This window comes from Drosophila mauritiana, chromosome 3R (genome assembly GCF_004382145.1).
Source record: "Drosophila mauritiana strain mau12 chromosome 3R, ASM438214v1, whole genome shotgun sequence".
In the NCBI taxonomy this organism is placed as follows: Eukaryota; Metazoa; Arthropoda; class Insecta; order Diptera; family Drosophilidae; genus Drosophila; species Drosophila mauritiana.
The window spans coordinates 22,947,124-22,966,305 of NC_046670.1; the positions used below are offsets into that span (position 1 = coordinate 22,947,124).

General features: G+C 44.4%; 6 protein-coding genes across 6 annotated transcripts; 4 read left to right on the plus strand and 2 right to left on the minus strand.

Annotated features, from left to right (window-relative positions):
- The first annotated feature begins 26 nt into the window (after positions 1–26).
- LOC117145173 (enhancer of split m3 protein) lies at positions 27–1,310 on the plus strand. Its single transcript, XM_033310722.1, has one exon. The coding sequence runs from the start codon at positions 225–227 to the stop codon at positions 903–905; it is 681 nt and encodes a 226-aa protein (XP_033166613.1). The 5' UTR covers positions 27–224; the 3' UTR covers positions 906–1,310.
- Positions 1,311–1,993: 683 nt separating this feature from the next.
- LOC117143286 (enhancer of split m4 protein) lies at positions 1,994–2,729 on the minus strand. The gene has a single exon (XM_033307867.1). It carries the CDS (start codon positions 2,670–2,672, stop codon positions 2,214–2,216), a length of 459 nt encoding a protein of 152 aa, XP_033163758.1. The 5' UTR covers positions 2,673–2,729; the 3' UTR covers positions 1,994–2,213.
- A 4,329-nt stretch (positions 2,730–7,058) lies between these two features.
- Positions 7,059–7,937, minus strand: LOC117143320 (enhancer of split m5 protein). Its single transcript, XM_033307965.1, has one exon. The coding sequence runs from the start codon at positions 7,846–7,848 to the stop codon at positions 7,312–7,314; it is 537 nt and encodes a 178-aa protein (XP_033163856.1). The 5' UTR covers positions 7,849–7,937; the 3' UTR covers positions 7,059–7,311.
- Positions 7,938–11,062: 3,125 nt separating this feature from the next.
- On the plus strand, positions 11,063–12,165 carry LOC117144859 (enhancer of split m6 protein). The gene has a single exon (XM_033310262.1). It carries the CDS (start codon positions 11,121–11,123, stop codon positions 11,331–11,333), a length of 213 nt encoding a protein of 70 aa, XP_033166153.1. The 5' UTR covers positions 11,063–11,120; the 3' UTR covers positions 11,334–12,165.
- A 2,871-nt stretch (positions 12,166–15,036) lies between these two features.
- Positions 15,037–16,035, plus strand: LOC117144858 (enhancer of split m7 protein). Its single transcript, XM_033310260.1, has one exon. The coding sequence runs from the start codon at positions 15,175–15,177 to the stop codon at positions 15,733–15,735; it is 561 nt and encodes a 186-aa protein (XP_033166151.1). The 5' UTR covers positions 15,037–15,174; the 3' UTR covers positions 15,736–16,035.
- Positions 16,036–18,171: 2,136 nt separating this feature from the next.
- On the plus strand, positions 18,172–18,979 carry LOC117143264 (enhancer of split m8 protein). Its single transcript, XM_033307834.1, has one exon. The coding sequence runs from the start codon at positions 18,274–18,276 to the stop codon at positions 18,811–18,813; it is 540 nt and encodes a 179-aa protein (XP_033163725.1). The 5' UTR covers positions 18,172–18,273; the 3' UTR covers positions 18,814–18,979.
- Positions 18,980–19,182: the final 203 nt, after the last annotated feature.

Consider the following 19,182-nt stretch of genomic DNA (forward strand, 5'->3'; position numbering starts at 1 on the left):
TGTCATATAAAAGTAGGACTGGGAACTAGTTTGCCACTCATTTCGTAAAAGTGCCGCCACTCGAACGCACCGCAATCGGTGGAACGCGCAACGCACGCGCAACAAACTCGTCAAAAAGAAACCAATCTATGAAACCAACCAAAATCAGTAGTGATAATGTGCAGTTGAGAGACTAAATGCAAAAGAACAATCCTTAAAATACACAAAAAACAACCCAATCGATCATGGTCATGGAGATGTCCAAGACGTATCAGTACCGCAAGGTGATGAAGCCGCTGCTGGAGCGCAAACGGCGAGCCAGGATCAACAAGTGTCTGGACGATCTCAAGGATCTGATGGTGGAGTGCTTGCAGCAAGAGGGCGAGCACGTCACCCGGCTGGAGAAGGCGGATATCCTGGAGTTGACCGTTGATCACATGAGGAAACTCAAGCAGCGGGGTGGTCTTTCGCTGCAGGGAGTAGTGGCTGGTGTTGGCAGCCCTCCCACCTCAACCAGTACCGCCCACGTGGAGTCCTTTCGCTCCGGCTATGTGCATGCTGCCGATCAGATTACCCAGGTCCTGCTGCAGACGCAGCAAACCGATGAGATTGGCCGCAAGATAATGAAATTCCTATCGACGCGACTAATTGAGCTGCAGACGCAGTTGCTCCAGCAACAGCAGCAGCAACAGCAACAACACCAGCAGCAGCAGCAAATACCGCAATCATCGGGCCGCTTAGCCTTCCCGCTGCTTGGAGGATATGGACCGGCGGCCGCCGCTGCCGCCATTAGTTACAGCTCCTTCCTGACCAGCAAGGACGAACTGATCGATGTGACATCCGTCGATGGCAACGCGTTATCCGAGACGGCGTCGGTTAGCTCGCAGGAGTCCGGCGCCTCTGAGCCCGTCTGGAGGCCCTGGTAATTGGGCGTGCCCAATATGGATCTTATCCCTAACATTATAATCGCAACCCAAAAAAATGGCTATTGACCGTTCTGCAACAAGATCCGTTGTCTTCCAAAGTAAATCATATCAACCTAAGTTAATTGAGGTCTAATCGATTTCTGAATGGTTTTGAAATACTTTTAGTTTTAGTTCCGATAATGGTAATTTGTAAATTAATTGTTTAATTTCAACTGTGATATAACTAAAGTACGATGATCAATCAATCGGTGAATATATATATTCGAGTGCGCTATTTTCCTACTCCAAAAGTTCCCTAAGTTTAATAGCTCGTTGCGCTCTCTTTATTGTTTAGCCTATATTAAGCTTTAAATAATTTATAAATGTTAATTTATGATTAGTTGAGAAAGAATAATCAAAAATACAATAAATGATTTAAATTGAAAACGAACATTTTTTCTTTTGGGGATTAGAATTTCAGATGAAGATATACCTTGTGTTTAAAAGCATGATACCTTGGTACTAGCTTGCAAGTTATTATAAAATTACTTTATGTTGTTTACTGCCCCAATAAATAACCTTTAATTGGCGTGAAGCCACATCAGCTTTAATGTATGCAACACATTTTCGACTCCGACCCTGATTCATTCCCATAAGCAGATCATCTAATTGGAGCCTGTTCTTAGCACCAATCCGATCGGCAATCAACAGATCCTCTCTACCTGCCCGATAACTGGTTGGCATTGTGGTCCAAATCAACAGGCCAAACAACCCCCGTCTATATGCACTACCTGCTGGCAGGTAAATTGATCAACAATAAGACCAAAAAAGGTTCAGGATCGAATCGGATTAGGGTCCGCTCGTTTTTCAAATGAGTCATGCCAATTAAGAAAGGACTTCGTTCCCTATTTATTTTCTGTGTTGATTTGTAAACGGAAAATTGTTGGAACAATAGGGGGGAAAACAAAGAATTTAGATTCCTATTCAATTATTTTTTTGGGTGAAATGTAACACAATTTTTGGTAAAGATGACCAATTTCCAAATGTGTGATTTAAGAGAAGCCCCATTTCATAAGATTTATCAATGATTAAAAAGAAAAAAGCAGTGCTTGATTTCATTTAAATTGTATATATATTTTGATTTTTTGTGTTTGTTAAGTAAAATGTATCACAATTTTTGTAAAGCTCTTCAGTTGAGTTGATCGGCTTGCGTGTTAATTTTTGTGGAGTGGTGTCAAAAATTAACGGAAGACGTTGATTAAAGCTGGAGATCCAATGGAAGACATAGTTGCGGTATGATGGATGCAGGTTGCAGGACGCTGATATTTCTTAGGCCTGAACCCAACGATCCTGGGGGATGGCGATGGCGTTGGAGGTGCTGCAGTAGAGGGGCTCGACGAGGTCGTTGTCGGCTGGCAGATCGGAGACGGCGGTCCAGAAGAAGGTGCCGTGGGCGGTGCGGACGAAGTGAACGGGCACGGTGGGCAGTTGCTCGAAGTCGTAGTCCTCAATTTCGCAGGACTGGGAGAGACGCTCGTTGGCCTCGTTCTCGCAGGACTCCAGAGAGGCGCAGATGGAGGCGGACTCCAGATCGGCGTTGCGGCTGTTCTCCATGGATTCCAGAGACTCCAAAGAGTTGGCCTTGAGGGCGTTCTTGAGGTTCTGCTCCTCCTCGACGCGCTGCTGCTGCTTGAAGATCTTCTGCAGCAGTTTCTTCACGCTGTAGGACAGCTTCTTGTTCGACTTGATGGTCATGGTGTTGTTGGTGTTGATCTTGTTCTGGCACATGATGATGTGTTTTGGAATTTTGTGTTTAGCTGCTGTGTAGCTGAGATGTGTACTGTACGAAGCGTTGAGCTCGAATGATGCCTGATCCTCCGATCCAGGGTCCTTTTATACTCGCCAGGACGTGGAGAAACCCGAAGCCGAGCAGGTCACAAAACACCGAGTGTGGGAAACTACAAGGATACGTGTCCCGAAAAATCCTATACACAGTGCGGATACATGGCGAGGCAACAACAAAAACGGCAGGTGTGTTTTTCGAAAAGGGACTGCATCGGCATTAACCTGCGTGCGTCGGAGTGTGACGGCATGTAGTGCCGCTCCGCTCGCACCTGTTGAAGGTGCGGGCAATTTTATCCTGCTGCAGGATCGTGAGAAACGAGACTTTCTACCAGTTCCCACAGTCTCAGTTCGAAAGGATCCTTTTTGAAAAGGAGATTCGTTTTTTTCCCTTTTTCTGCCGATCACTTTTGGTTTTTATGTGCACTTATCTCATTATGTAGGCAGTGCGAGCGGGACGGACGATGATGGAGCCAGGGGGCGGGGGAAATCCCTTTTCCATTTCTCGAACACGTGTGCAGCTCGAGAACGTGGGAGAATATTTTCAATTTTCAACGCTCGAACGGAGGCGAACAATTAATGCCCGAAACCAGAAGATAAAATAGCTCAATAGGCAAACAATCCGTAGAATTTGAAGGAGTAGGGGGCACACAGATCCCAGACGAGGGACCAGGAATCCTTAACTGCGAGCATTTAATGCGCTGTAATTTGAAATTTATCAAATTGTATGTGGAGGCGAGGCGTTGCCCGAAGGAGCGAGATGGCGAAGGAGCTGGAGGACAAGGATCGTCGACGAAGGAGTTGCTTTTAATTTCTGTTGCTGATGGCACACAATTAGCAGGGGACCGATTCGTATTATGATGGGTAAAAAAATATGTAAGAGGGAAGGAGGAGCAGGACCACGAGGACATCGTTGGAGGAGCACACGCACAGCGAGCGCCTGATCTTTTTTTGTGCGGCTCCTTCTTCTTTTTTTATTTGCGGATCGTTGATGGCGCGTGAGGCGCTGAAGCCAAGGTTTCCCAGGATTTCTTTCGGCTTTTTGTGTCTCGGCTCCCTCTGGATATCTTTGGCGTACTTAATGGATTGTCCTCTGACTTAACCATAAATATTTGGAACCCGGTGTGAGTTGGGACAAATTAAGCAGGACTCCTCGGTGAGAAGTTGTAGGCTGGCGTTAACAGATCGTCCTGGATCTCAGATCTATTGAACTGCTGTGGAGGTGATGATGATTATATGGTTGGCTTTGTTGGCTGCGATGGTTGTTATAATGGATCGATGAGCAGGTCAAAGGATGGGATAATTGGTTTTATTGGTGGATACTATTGGATCCTTTTCTTTCAAAGAAAATTCGTAGCAATGTAATTGTTATAATTTGAGGTCAACTCAAGTTATGTTAATATTTTAAGTTAAATTATTTTCTTTTCTAAAGATATTTCTTTTATATGTTTATATAATAAAATAACTTAAATAAGATATTACAATTTTTGAATTCATCTCAACAATTCAACGCTCAAGTCTCAATTCCAAGTTTGTACAGCTTCATTTTGCCCTGGTCCTGAAATAGTCATCATTATAGTCGTCATCATCTCAAAAGACAATATGCTGACATAGAACTGGACCAATTTTCGGGATTAAGAGCTAAAGCCATTCCAATAAAGTCCCTCCTCTGTTTGTAGCAACAAAGTATCTTTGATATTGGGGCAGAATATTTCTATAAAATCCCCTGTGTTTTATCACAACAAGAGTTGCCTTCAATCTTTTGAATATCCTTTGCTGCATCAACAGTCCCAAATTATTGAATTACTTCCAGGAAACTGACCTTTATGGCCCTGGGCGATTCTCCCAGTTCGTCGTATCGTTTTTGGTTGACTCATGCTACCGCATTATTCGGCCTTATTATGCACGGATTGTGTCGATCTAATTGTGTTTTGGTCCTTTAGTTTTTCGGTTGACTCATTGCCCCCAGTTTTCCTTCTGATGGTTGTTTTTTGTGTTCCTTGTTTTTTTTTCTGCACTTTATTGTGTGCCCACGTGCAGGGGCAAAACAAATAAAAATAGTTAACCATTTGGATGGGAAACCAAAGCCCCGCTGGGGGTCTTAAATTTTTGCTGCCCCTGCAGTGGTTTTTTTCTGGGTTTTCGGTGACTACTGTGGTGCCTTCTTTTTCTCCATCACTTTTCTATCTTCCAGGGAAATCTTTGGCCGAACACGTGCACTGATTTCTTATCTCAGCTCGATCATTTAAGGTTCCAAAACTGTGGATTAGCCCGACGCACACAAAAGCGGAGAAAGAGGAAAAAAAAATAAAATAAAAATAAAATCAACCTGACCCTGGCTGTCCATTGTCTCCCTACCAAGTGTTCAAAGGGGGGTGGGAATGATCGTGTTTGTACACGTGACGACCTCGTTTCGCTCACAGCAGGGTGTTACGATCGAAACTGTGGCCCCGTCACGTCCCTCGTCGAACCACCTATCCATCCACCTAACTATCCATCCAAAACCCATGTATCTACCATAACTACCCATAGTGCGGCAACGTGATCAACTTGCGAACGTGAAAATTTCACACATGTGCGTTCGATTGTCGGCGGGAAAAGCCCACCGATCATTGAGGCCTTCCCTCCTCCAACGGTTTCCACAGGTCCAGTTACACCGGACAGGACCTTCCACACCCACGCCGACCGCCGAGGATGTGCTAACTGCCCGAATCTGTTACGGTATTTCCGTTTACATTTTCCGTGGTCAGCAGCGTGAACATCAAACGAGGCGTGCGAAAAATTCCGTAGAACGAAAGATGATCTCTGCACTTGAGTTGGACAGACGGGCTAGATGAGCTATAGGGATTTAGTCGGAGCCATGTGCACAACCGTAAGCATAACAATAACAAGTAATCGATAAATGGATAGGTTCTAAGGAACTGAGATAATACGAATACTCGATGACCTCGAAAAAGATAGCTTGAAATCGAACAACATATTATATATTATCAATATATAGTTATATTTGATAGATTCTTGTCTTATAAATTTAAAACGATTACTCTACTTTATTCTGGTAATTTAAAGTGTGTATTTTCATATTAAGTTTCGTTGAGTAAATCTTTTATTTCCAACAAAAAAGATATACCCAAGTCTTCATTAGAATGCTAACTGTGATCCTAAAATATGAATATGAGCTGGTGGACCTACGTGGCGGTTTCTTTGGTTTTGTAATGATAAAATAACACAGACAATAATCAGTGTGGTGATGCACCACACATGTGGGGTCCTTTGGATCATCGAGTTACACAAAGACATTGCACTTGACACGAGACAGCGAGACATGTCTTCTTATTTTTGGATTTTATTTTTTAGTTTACAAATTAGTATGTGCGATGGTGTGTCGCATATGCGGGAGGCGAGTTCCAGGAATGCCGTGGCCATTGTCATTGTTGGTTTAGGATATCATCGATGCAAGGCTCAATGAGTCCCGTTCCTCGATCCCCGCCCATCACTCAGCACGCACGTGCAGGGCACAAAAGCGGTCGTAATTGACGGTTTAACTCGATGGGCCCGGAACCTCCCCTGGCTGACAAAAACGAGAAAAAAAAGTCCCAAAACGATATGTGAGCCCTGTCCAGGGGTTCGAGGGGTATGCAGATTCGACAACACTTTGCAACACGTGCAACACCACAGTGTTAAGCTGTTGATCGAGGCGCAGACAGGTCTGTGTCTTTTTTGTCTCCGGTCCTCGGGGGCGTCGCTTGGCCAGGGGTTTGACTGGGTTTATGGCCACAGGACCTCCTACTTGGACCCGGGGGAGTTCAACTCTTCGTCGAGGAGGTCGCATCTGGGTTGTCAAGCACGGATCTTGTTTAGATCGATCATCGGGTGGGTGAGGTACTGCCTAATGTGTGTCTTTTACACAAAAACTGTGGAATTATTCTAATGAATTGCTCAACAAGGGTAATTATCTTTCAAAAGAACTGCACAATATTCCTGAAAATCTTATGTCTACACAGAATAGGATTACTTTTACTTGACGGGGACAATGTCAAATAATATAATAAATATATTCAGAATTACAATTACTTGAATGTTCTGCAAAGTTTTTTTTACTAACATCTAGCCCATATCTAAAATCTAAACAAAATCTACAACCCTCGTCTATATCATCATACAAAAAAAGTTTTTTGATTGGATATTTTTTCTTTGTTTAAGATTTGTGACAAATAAATCATATTAGATTAATGAGTTATGTGCACGCTGAGGTCCCCAAAACCAATTAGAATATTGGCCTATGATTTTGGTTAATTTTAGTAAATAAATAGACCAAAGTATTTAGTTTTTGTGTGTTTTGTATTTTATAACTATTAAAGCTGTTGTGTTGTTCTCTTAAAATATACTCCTTAATAAACTAATAAAGCTTGAGGTGTGCTTATGATCTAGGTAAAGCTGTTATCACATGGTTAACGATTCAATTGGAAGACATGATTCGTTGCAGCAGAAGTTGCTGGTGGAAGACAGGATTCAATGTCGATGCTGAAGAAGATTCCTCAGCTGGGAGACTGGATTCGATGTCGATGATGATGGTGATGGTGATTTACCAAGGGCGCCACATGGTTTCTTCGGCTGGCTTGGGGCTGGCGGCGGATTGGGAGTCCTCGTTATCGCTGTGGTATCCCGAGGAGGCGGGGCTGAGTGGGCGTGGGGTGGAGGTTGAAACCGAAGTCTGAACCTGATCAGCCTGCAGCATGCGCTGGAACTCGACGCCCAGATGGGTCATCACAGTCTTGCCCACATCCACACTCATGGCAGGAGTGCAGGCCATCACACGGGAGATCTCGCTGACGGCGTTCATGTAGCCATTCTTGAAGCTATCCATGGGAAGTGGGGAGACCGGCGCCTGCTGCTTGACGACCTGTTTGCGCATGAAGACGAGTGCCGCCTCCAGCATCTCGGCCTTGTCCATTCGCAGGATGGCATCGTCGCCCTGGAACTCGGCCACCAATGTCTTCAATGTGTCCAAACACTTGTTCATGCGGGCCCGGCGCTGGCGCTCCAAAAGGGGCTTCTTCACCTTCAAATAGTGCTGGGTCTTGGAGACGAATGTGGTGCTGTTGTTGCTCTGTGGTGCCATTTTGTAATGTGTTTTTTTTTTGTGGGTTGTTTTGGAAGATTTGTAGAAATGTGCTGAGCTGATCTGAACTGCTTGCAGGATGCTGCTCGAATGATGCTGGATTCCTCGACTACACCGGCTTTTATACCCGCAGCAGCCGCAGCAGCAGCAGTGTGGAGAAGGTCCTTGCTGGAGGACCTGCTACCTGCGAGCACCGTGAAGATCTCGAAATCTTATTGCTATGCTGTGCGTGCGTGGGAAAGGAAACCAAGGAAATCGTTGTGCAAAGACTGAGTTTTCAGGCTGCTTTCCTTGGCTCCCTTTGTGTGTTTTATTCCTTTCAATTGTCTAGCCAAGGAGTGTGGGTCCTGGCGACGCATTGTAACTGCAATTAAACCGTAAAATGCTGGCCAAGACGTGGGAACGTGGTGCTCAGAATTGGGCCCAATTGTCTGCGACAAACTGATTCGGTTTGGGCCAGCAAATGAAAATCAAACTCGGTAAAATTGTAATTGTCTTGTTGTGGCTTACTGATCTTTGGATCGCTGAAAGGAAAGAAGGAGGATCGTTTAGATCCTTTAGCCAGTTACATAACTAAGTATGGCATGTTAGAGGTGGATGTAATCATTTTCTCATACACAAAGTACTTAAAATTTTAAGGATTCGTCATCTGCTCATGCACGTAATTATAAAATCCAATTCATTACAAACTAGCACTTAAATATATGTTCTAGTCATGGTTTTTTAGGGTCCCTTCACCATCATCGCTGCCCCATAAATCCTGACCCAATGCTCGCCCGATCCCCATGCACACTCCACTGACAACCCTTAACGCTAACCCCAATCCCCATCCCAGATCCAATTCGAATCCCGAGAAAGTGGCTGTCACCGTTGTTAGGGTCTTGAGGGGTCTCTCGGTTTGTTTTGCTCGATTTTCATATCGTGAGAACCGCTCGAGACGCGTCGTGTGTTTCCCACGCGATGTGCACACCTGCCATTTAAGACGCTTATATGGTTACGATTACAGGCACGGATACACGGAAAGCCAGCGAGACACAGATACTCCACACAGGCAACCACTTGGCCGTAAATACACAGAAGCAACAACCAGATGAGGGCACACATTTATCTGTCGGCACACATTTATTGCGCCGGCGCGACGCTTATTATCAGCCCAAGTAGCAATCGTCGTGTGACTGACTGATGCACTGACGGATTGACTAAACTGCTCGACTGAATGACTGCCGGACAGACTGACTCCCTGACTGACTGGCGAACTGAGAAACCGACTGATTACTGCCTGCTTTACTTTAGTTTTTCACTCTTGTCGCCGTCATTGACGATTGTTTAATTTAAATTGCCGGCTACCAGTCGGCGGGCTTAATGATTATGGCCGGGCCCAGAGCCAGAGCCAGAGTTGCCATCCAAGTTCCGTGGAACTTGTACGCAATAGTTATTTGTACTTTACGACATGGGCTAATTGAACGAACGCACCCGCAGAAGAAGTTTAACGAGCCGTCTGTCATTGATTGAAGTGGTGAATGGGAGTTGCGGGGACGTGGGGATTTGGCCTGTCAATGGGCAATCAAATCATTAACGTATCCAAGGTGAGTGAGAATCCCCAGTAGCAGTGGCCAGCCAACTGACAGCCACTGGATGGATTTCAATGATCCCATCGCCTGACTTACGTCGTCCGTTCGTGGGCCAATCCTTTGAGGGATTTATGTATGCCGGACCACCAGTTTGTTTGTCAGGTAAATGTCGCCGGCAAATGTTTGCGCAGCCATAAATTAGCCAGACGATAAGTGGACAATTGTTGGCTGACATTAGCTCAGAGCCCACAATCCGTGGGATGCTTAGAATAATTCAGAGTTAGCTTTGTGAAGAATGGTCACTTCCTGGTGTTAATGCGATTGTTCTGGCATTATAATACACATCATGGGAAAAACACCCAAGAAGTTAATGGGAGGGGAGGATCTTCAGCACTTTTACGTTGCAATCAAGTACCGATTTCTCTTGTAATATTTTTTGTTTTTAGTTAAATGATATTATAATTACTAATGAACTCTGTCTAAATATTTATACTTATCCTTCTTAATAAGCAAAGTATATCTTATCTAAAAGGTGTTTTCAACAGAAAAGATACCCCTTTTATTATTATCTTTCTATAACAATAACACACAGTCAATCATTCTAATCGCTTACCATTCAAACTCAATTGACTCCCCGCCAGCAATCAACCTTAAACCCACTTCAATTGCAGCTCGTGCCGAGGAACAACCCTCGTTCGAATGTCCAACTCCCAAACCCTGGCCCACAGACAACAAACACTCCAGAATTATGAACCCATATAAGTTGAATTAAAACGCTATCAAAAGACGCCACCACAAGTGAAAGCACCTTGCTCTGGCGAGGATTAAATTTGCAGCGGTGCTCCACACACGTGACCAACCCACGTCCAATCAGAGGAGCAGCACTTGTTCTCCGCCACGCGTTTGGCCCACCGTCGAGCTTTCCAGGCCCAAAAGCAAACATCAATCAGGTGGAAAGCGATTGGGAAGCCAACGCGTGACCCAACGACGGGCGAAGCAATTAACCAAAGTTGAATCAACTCGGCAGCAGCGGCAGGAGCAGCAGCAGCAGCAGCAACAACATCAGCAGCAAGTGCAATATGTGTCAAAAGGGGCAACAGCAACGGCAACAGCAACACCAACAAGAAGCAACCACCACCACCACCAAGGCAACGAAATGAGCGGGGCTGTGGCCTAAATTGCAAACAGCTGCCACTCGAACCGTGGGATTCTTTTTCCCCTAGCCTCAAAAAATCGAGATATACGCTCAGGATAGGGGAAGGAAGGCCCTTTGCTGTCGAACCTTATCCATGGGAACCACAACTGCTCAACGCTCTCAATATTTATTCTGTATTGAAATGGAAAAAATGAGGATGGTTCGAGAAAAAAACAAAAAACCAAAGGGATGCACCACCGGGAGTGGGGGAAACGAGATTATCCTGCACGTGTTGAGCTTGCTGCGGGGTTCCTTGCGCTGAAAGCGTGGCAGGCGAACGTTGGGCTGATACTTGGGATGATGTTGCTGCTGCTCCTGCGCGGAGTTTGGACATGTGTCCGCCACATGTGGCACTTGTTGTGTTGGGTGGTTGGACTTTTGGGTGGTGGTTATCTGGCGGGCTATAAAAGCGCGGCACTTGCCATCAGCCCACAACAGTTGCAATTCGAGAATCAACGCGCTAAGTACTCTTATCTGTAAAGTGATACAACACTCTTGTCATAACCATGTCGAAAGTAAAGAACTTATTGGCCAAAATGCTGCAGCGATTTGGTAAGCACAGCTCACATGCCGACAGTCAGCGGTACGATAGCCTGGAGGAGATTGCCCAGAACCAGGCAAACGAGAGGATGTTGAGGGCAACTCAAGTGGGATTGGAGGAGCACCTAGTCATCTGCTTGGAGACGGAAGCGGGCAGCTTCTACTGGCACTCGCAGTAGCAGCAGACGGAGGAGCAGCAGCAACACCACCTGCACGACCAATCTGAAAGGAATCATTGCTGAGAACCAAAACATCCGATTTCGAAATTGCTATCATGTCAACAACCGCAATTATAGTAAATAGTGGAGCAAAACCACCTGAGGAACGCTATCATCAATAACTACTATTATTGGTAGGATCTTCAACGTCGATAACTATACAGCAATACAATAAGGAATACTTCGGTTGAAACACCCAACTGCAATTATAATTGCAATGTCAACCAGTCACACCTCAAGTAGCTAAAAAGCCAATTGCAACATGAGTAATGACTAACCACGAAGCAACCGCAAAAAATTGCCAATAAAATCTTCAATACCTTGTCAAAAAGCGAGAATATTAACACCCGAAACAGTAGCAGCCACATGAACTATAACAATTGCAGCAATGTCAACAGTGGCAACATCTCAAGAAATCAAAGCATCGATGACAACAACAGCAGGCACCACAACAATCTCAACATCATCCCAAGCCACAGCACCATGGGCCAAAAACCGGTAGTTAGATGCGACCAAAGCGACTGAATGGATGGATGAATGAATAATACAAGACATATCATTCGATGAATGAATGGAGCTGACGACGATCGATCGTGCGAATCGAATTGCGTGCCAGCAACAAGTATCCAACTAGTCCGAAGGATGCCACTCAGACATCCACTCCAGTTGGAGACCCTCGATGGTTGCCAATGATCAGTAATAAATACATTTGTGATATCAACTCCAGCTAGTTAGTGTAGTATAAACGTTATTAGCTTATAAGAAAATAAATTAAAAAGAAAATCCACTAAAATCATCGCTGTTTGTTACGTGGGAAGTTGGGTCGTTAGCAGGAAAATCAACCAATTGGATTCTAATCAAGCGTATGGCTTCGTCAAATCTTTTAGGCGGCTTAAAACAGCTCTTTAAAAAAGCTTTGAACACACGTTAATTAGATCGATTGTTTGCTTGTTATATTTACCTTCCCACATTAACTAATTGAAGTTTTTTAATGAAGAAACCCCTTAGCAAACTAACAGTGTAGCTAATTGAGATCTAATTATTAAATCAACCATCTTTTAGTACCATCAAATTGGACATAATAGGATTAGATTATAAAGAAACACTTTTCTATATATAAATTCCAACGAATCTAAATGCAAATCAAAGCCAAACCCTCTTAAGTTGACAACATCCCCGCATATCCGGGGCATCAAAGCTAATCGCAGCAAATGATAATCGCCGCCCTGTCATTCCGCACAAAATGATAATTTCCTGTCGCCGATTCTCAAGCTCCAGGCCTGAAAAAATTAAACTCTTTTTATTTATATTTTCTTTTTTTTGCATTTCATGCGATTTTATTGCGCATGCGTGGCGCGCAGCAAGCTTCTGTTGGGGCCCTTTGGCTTTTGTTTTTAGCTGCCCGCGTCTGTCGCGCGTTTGGCGTGCCAAGCATGCGCACACACATATTCAATTACACGGCAGCAGCATCGGCTGCCCAGCAGCGATGCATTGACAATAAGCCAACCCCGATGCGTGCCCAAATGGTTGCCCCTACTTAATAAAAAGTGGAAAAACAACAACAGCAACAAGAGCCCGGAGCTGGCCATGTGCAGCTCGAGAAATTTTCTCACAGTCGCCAGAAAATTGTAACGGCCCGTTGTTCAGCACACTCTCAGCACGCAGTGCAGCGCACACACTTCCTGCCGCAGCCAGCGTTCCTCAAACCGGCCACGTATATTGTTTATATAGTTAACGAATGCGATACATTTAATCTTTAGTGTGTGTCAATTTGCCGTACAGTCATTTAGTTTGCATGTCCCTCGTCGATCCATCGAACAATCATCCCTTTTTCTGGGCCCTGGGTCCCACGATGATGATGTCCCGACGTGAGCAGGAATACCATACGCGTATATGTATGCCACTTAGCGATGGACGATCCCAACCGATGCCATCCGAAACGAAACCCAGGGCCCAAGTGTTCAACAGAAGCTACAATTCAGCATTCATAATTGACAAGAGCGGGAGCGAGGGAGAGGGCGATATGTGTAGGGCCCACGATGGACAAGAAAAAATTAAATAAAATAAAGGGCAGGTGGTAGTTTTTTCAGCACTACCCGTGACTCGCACTAGCAGCTCGGTCAGATTTACAGTGGTTCGAATGGAACGAAAATTGGGTGAAAACAATTGAGGGTTTTGTCACAATCTTTAGATGTTTTTAGCTAGTTGATTATACTGCAAAATGTTTTCTTTTTTAGGAATTTCTTAACCTGGCAAGAACATCTTTTCCAAATATTTCTTTATTTCACCCATCTGGGTACAATAATCCCATACATATAGATTCTGTAAAATGCAACCTTTACGAACCTTAATTTTTTCCAAGACTCAGGTTCCCACACACCGCCGCAGCTAACAAAATTATCCGTAGCAAGTAGAAAACACCTTCCACAAAAGTCCCTATATTCGGGCCATATACGCCTAGAAAAACCCCTAGGAACAAATGTATCTTTCTCGCATAGCAGATAGTTTAGGAAAAATTCGTTACAAGTAGAAAGACATCGAGAAATCCGTAAACACTTACACTAAAACCTGCAAGTCGTAAAATTGCACGCATGTTCCGTTTGGTAAAACCCCAAAAATCACATTCGAAAACTCACATTCCCACGACTTTGCATAGAGGTTCTCAAATTAACCGTAGCAAGTTGAGAACAGGCAACAAAAAATCCGTAAGGTACTAGTTTCCAAACCTGCGAGTCCTAAAATTGCACACATCTTCCCCTTGGAAAACCCCATTTCCGACATCCCAAAACTCGCATTCCCACGATCTTTACAGAAATTTCTAAAACTTTTTCTAGCAAGTAGATAGCAGTATGCGTAAAAGCCGTAAACCTTAAATTTCACGTAGTTGGAAAAGCCTTGAAGACTTCATTCAAGCAAGGCACCCTCAAAATTCCCGCATGTGTTTCATCGGTTTGGCCCACTGTGCCATGTGCATAAGGGCTCGGAACTCGGAGCTCGGACTCGGGACTCGCACACGGGCTACCTCCGATTATAACTTATAACACCAACGAGCGAGAAAAATCTTGTGGGAAACTTGAGGGCAAAGTGTTTCCCACGATTCGAATGTCAGTGGAAAGGAAAACAGAGAAGCAGCATGTGCAACCACCGTCGCACCACCACCACTGCACCATCGCATCTTCATCCCCTGCCGAGACTCACTTACACCGAACACCAGGGGCCACAGCAATAGCACTAAGAACATATTTAAAGTTTTATTTTATTAAAAAACAACTTTTAAGTACTTTAAATTAAAACCATTCAAGACCATTCAAGACATGATCAAGGTTTATAGAAAATACTTTTGATAGGCTTTTTAATATGTCTTAAAAAGCGTTCTACAACAATTTTCATTTATTCACTCAAAGAACTATAGCTGCATTAATCACATTGCTCATACTATTTTTACCTCAGGTGTGTTCCAAACTTGTTTGTGGAGAAAAACCCACCACCGAAAATGCAGGCGAGAGGATCGTGTCCCAGTGACTGAGTAAAAGTAGTTTGCTCCGCAGGTGGTGGTTCTTCGGAGGCTCCGCAGCTCTCACTTCTCTCTTTCTCCGAGCAGCGTGCGCTGAGCACGAGACGCTCTCGCGGCGGCACGTGCAGCTATAAAAGCAGCGGTAACCGGAGACGAATGCAACATTTCGAACGCAATCGTCGTGCAGTCAACATCTCAGGATAACCTCCTCCGAAAGATCGAAGAAGTTCTTCAACAAGTCGTTCTTCCAGTTACCTAAACGCAACAAATAAACAAAACAAACACACAATGGCCACCAAATACGAGATGTCGAAAACCTATCAGTACCGCAAGGTGATGAAGCCCTTGCTGGAGCGGAAGCGTCGTGCCAGGATCAACAAGTGCCTGGACGAGCTCAAGGATCTGATGGCCGAGTGCGTTGCCCAGACTGGCGATGCCAAATTCGAGAAGGCCGACATCCTGGAAGTCACCGTGCAGCATCTCCGCAAGCTGAAAGAGTCTAAGAAGCAAGTTCCGGCCAATCCCGAACAGAGTTTCCGTGCTGGATACATCCGGGCAGCCAACGAAGTGTCCCGCGCCCTGGCCTCCCTTCCCCGAGTGGATGTGGCTTTTGGAACCACACTGATGACCCATCTGGGCATGCGTCTCAACCAACTGGAGCAGCCCATGGAACAACCGCAGGCCGTCAACACACCACTCAGTATCGTCTGTGGATCTAGCTCGAGCTCCAGCTCCTACTCCAGTGCCAGCTCCTGCTCCTCCATCAGTCCCGTTTCCAGTGGATATGCCAGCGACAACGAGTCTCTGCTCCAGATCAGCAGCCCCGGACAGGTGTGGCGTCCCTGGTAAACAGAGATCCACTCGGAAGGACTGAATTCCCGACGGGCAATCACGCAATTGGAACCGCAGCTTTAGAAAAAATGCTTTACAATGATCCTCATTTATTTGTTACGTTACCAAGTTTTAGGTTTCTAAGTTAAGTCTGTGATAGGGCACGCTTTATTAACTTTTGTCTTAAATCAATCGAGCAGAAGTCTGTTTTTTACTCTACATATATACAAATGTTTACCAGCTAAGAGATCTCAAGAACACAACATGAAAAGATACGAAATGAAAAAACTTAAATACAAATCAAAATATGAAACGAAATTAAACAACTATCTTATTATTTGGGCAATCTATTTTACAGCACAATCCAATGGTGCAACTTGAACTTGGATATTTTCCTTTAAATTCCAATAGGAAGAAGATTCCTCTGAATTAGTTCGTTGAACATATTTAATGTTGGTATACATGAACTTTAAGGTCCAATTTAATGAAATCATCGTGTGCACTAGCTAATTTAGTACACGTGTAAAAGAATGGACTTCCCATAAATTATGTTCATTATCTTAAAGCCCATTATTATCTTAAACGAGCTATATTAATAACAAGTTTCAATAACAGTTAAACATTATAGCAAAACATGCAACACTAATGTGCACTTAGTTGTCAAGCATGCATTTAATAAAACGGAAATTATTCCATATTTTTAATGGTCGTTATTTTACATTTCCACAATGTGTCTATTAATATACTATTTGGGTAACACTTTTGTCAACAGACTACGAAATGACATCAATACAATAGCACAATACAATACATTGTTATAAACCCCAAATGCCGCATTAATTTTTCCACCAATAAAAGGCCAATAAGGATGGTCAAGAAAGATACATATGAGTTTCACGTCTAGATTACTTATCGTACAATATACCATATTATATTTAATCCCTCTAAATTTGTCCTTTTACAATTAATCAATTGAATTACATCACCTATTGAGGGTTGCAATAGCATTAGGTAAAATCGTAGGTAAGTATTCAATTCCAAGTTCATACCACATTATTAACCTCTGACACCCAAATACTATAAGAAGTGAGAGCATCCCTCCCCATTACAACAATCAATGACGTTGTTTTCCACCCATAAAATGTCAATATTAAGAACCCTCAAGATTTCTAAGGGAGATATACAAATCCATCTCAATTATTAAGTGAGGAAGTGCCATATCCCAGGCGGTTGCAAGGGAGGGACACAAATCCCATAGGTAGGCATCGAGGTCACAGGTCGATTAGTTTCCTATTAGAAAGTTTACTCCAAAGTGCAATTATTCAACGCAAGAATCCCATAATAAAACCGCCTAATATTATTATTAAATATATTATTTAATAACTGCAAAGATAACCATTGTATCCTTTGATTACATTAACAATCAATAAAATATTACTACCTATTAGAATGAGTCACACATTCAATAAACCATATTTTACATATGTATGTAAAGCTAATCGAAAAGTGTTCATCAATTAACCGGTGAAAAATTACTAATTACCAATTAGGGGGTTGCAGGGAGTCAAGTATGTGCATCCCATAGGTAGGCATTCCGGCACAAGGCCCACCTCACCTCACCCTGGACATTAAGTACTCAACCTCAGCCACGAGTATGGCACGCGGGGCACACTTTCTGCGCCCGTTTGACCCACGTCCCCCTGCCAACCACCCAAAAACCCGAGATCAGACAGCCCAAACGATGGATGGAACGATCGAACAACCAAGGCGACCCGGCACGAAGCCAATATGCCACATCCACTAATTGTGTCCAATAAACACTCGTCGACGGGGCACTGTGGGAACGGAAAGAGGAGATCTCAGAGTTCGCAGTTCGGAGGTCGGAGCAGGAGTAGGGGCTTATACAATCATCGTCTGCTGGCATTGATGAAACAATAAGCGAGTAGATGGCACGGCAGGATAACAATGCCAGAGCGACCCACGCACAAGCAGATCGGATCCCCTGCCCCTGCTCATCATCATGCTTCGATCCCATGTACCCATATATGAACGTTCCCATTCCAAACACGACAGGATGAGGCAGTGAAGTATGCATTAAGGATAATAACACCGGCCCAGAAAGCAATGCGAGCAGCCAAAAACAGCGACAGCTGCAAAAATGTGCCCTGATCCTTAAACTCGAAAAAAAATGAGAAGCGGAGCGGAGCGAAGCATGTGGCCAAAAGGGAAAACAAACGAGAAAAAATTGTGTGAGAAACTTACTTTCAGCTCGGTTCCCACGCCACGAGCCACAAGGATTGTCCTCCGTCCTACGAAGTTGCAGCTGTTCCTTGTGAAAGAGACGGCAACAGCGGCGTTCGGCCGTGCGAGCGAAAGAGAGGGCAGGAAAGGTGCGTATCAGAGGGTGGATTTCAGGGACCAGGGAGCGGTATAAAAGGACGGGACCTCGCAGAGCAGAATATCACTCACGATTACGCCGTCGAGCAGGCAACAACAAGCCGAAAACAAAATTTTTCAAAAATTTTTAAAACTACGTAACCTACTACCAAAACAAAAATGGAATACACCACCAAGACCCAGATCTACCAGAAGGTGAAGAAGCCAATGCTGGAGCGCCAGCGACGTGCCCGCATGAACAAGTGCCTGGACAACCTGAAAACACTTGTCGCCGAGCTGCGAGGTGATGATGGCATCCTGCGCATGGACAAGGCCGAGATGCTCGAGTCAGCGGTGATCTTCATGCGCCAGCAAAAGACACCAAAGAAGGTGGCTCAGGAAGAGCGATCCCTCCCCCTAGACAGCTTCAAGAATGGCTACATGAATGCCGTCAACGAGGTGTCACGTGTCATGGCCTCCACACCTGGCATGAGCGTCGACCTGGGCAAATCGGTGATGACTCACCTGGGACGCGTCTACAAGAACTTGCAGCAGTTCCACGAAGCACAGTCTGCCACCGACTTCCTCCAGAACTCGATGGACTGCTCCTCAATGGACAAGGCTCCGCTCAGCCCCGCCTCCTCCGGATATCACAGCGACTGCGACAGCCCCGCCCCATCACCACAGCCCATGCAGCAGCCCTTGTGGCGTCCCTGGTAAAAACAAGGGGTTAAGTGGCAGGAAGGTAAAGGTGGAGTGGCAATGGGAATGGAAGAACCAACCAACAACGCATCTGTGATAGCCCAACTGTGATGGCAACAAAATAGGAAAATTAAAAAAGCAATTAGCAAAACAATTAAAACAAATATAAACCAATTCAAACGAATATCAAAACAATTTAATTTATTGGGTTCTTGGGCGGGGGAAGTATTTACAGAGCCCTAGTTGGTGGCAATTGGAATCCTTATTGGTAATACCAATTAGGAAATATCAATTAATATAGATCTGCTCTTACAAATAATTAAATTAATATTGGCAATGACCGAAATGAAATCCATTTTAATTTACTAAAAATAATAATTGTAATAT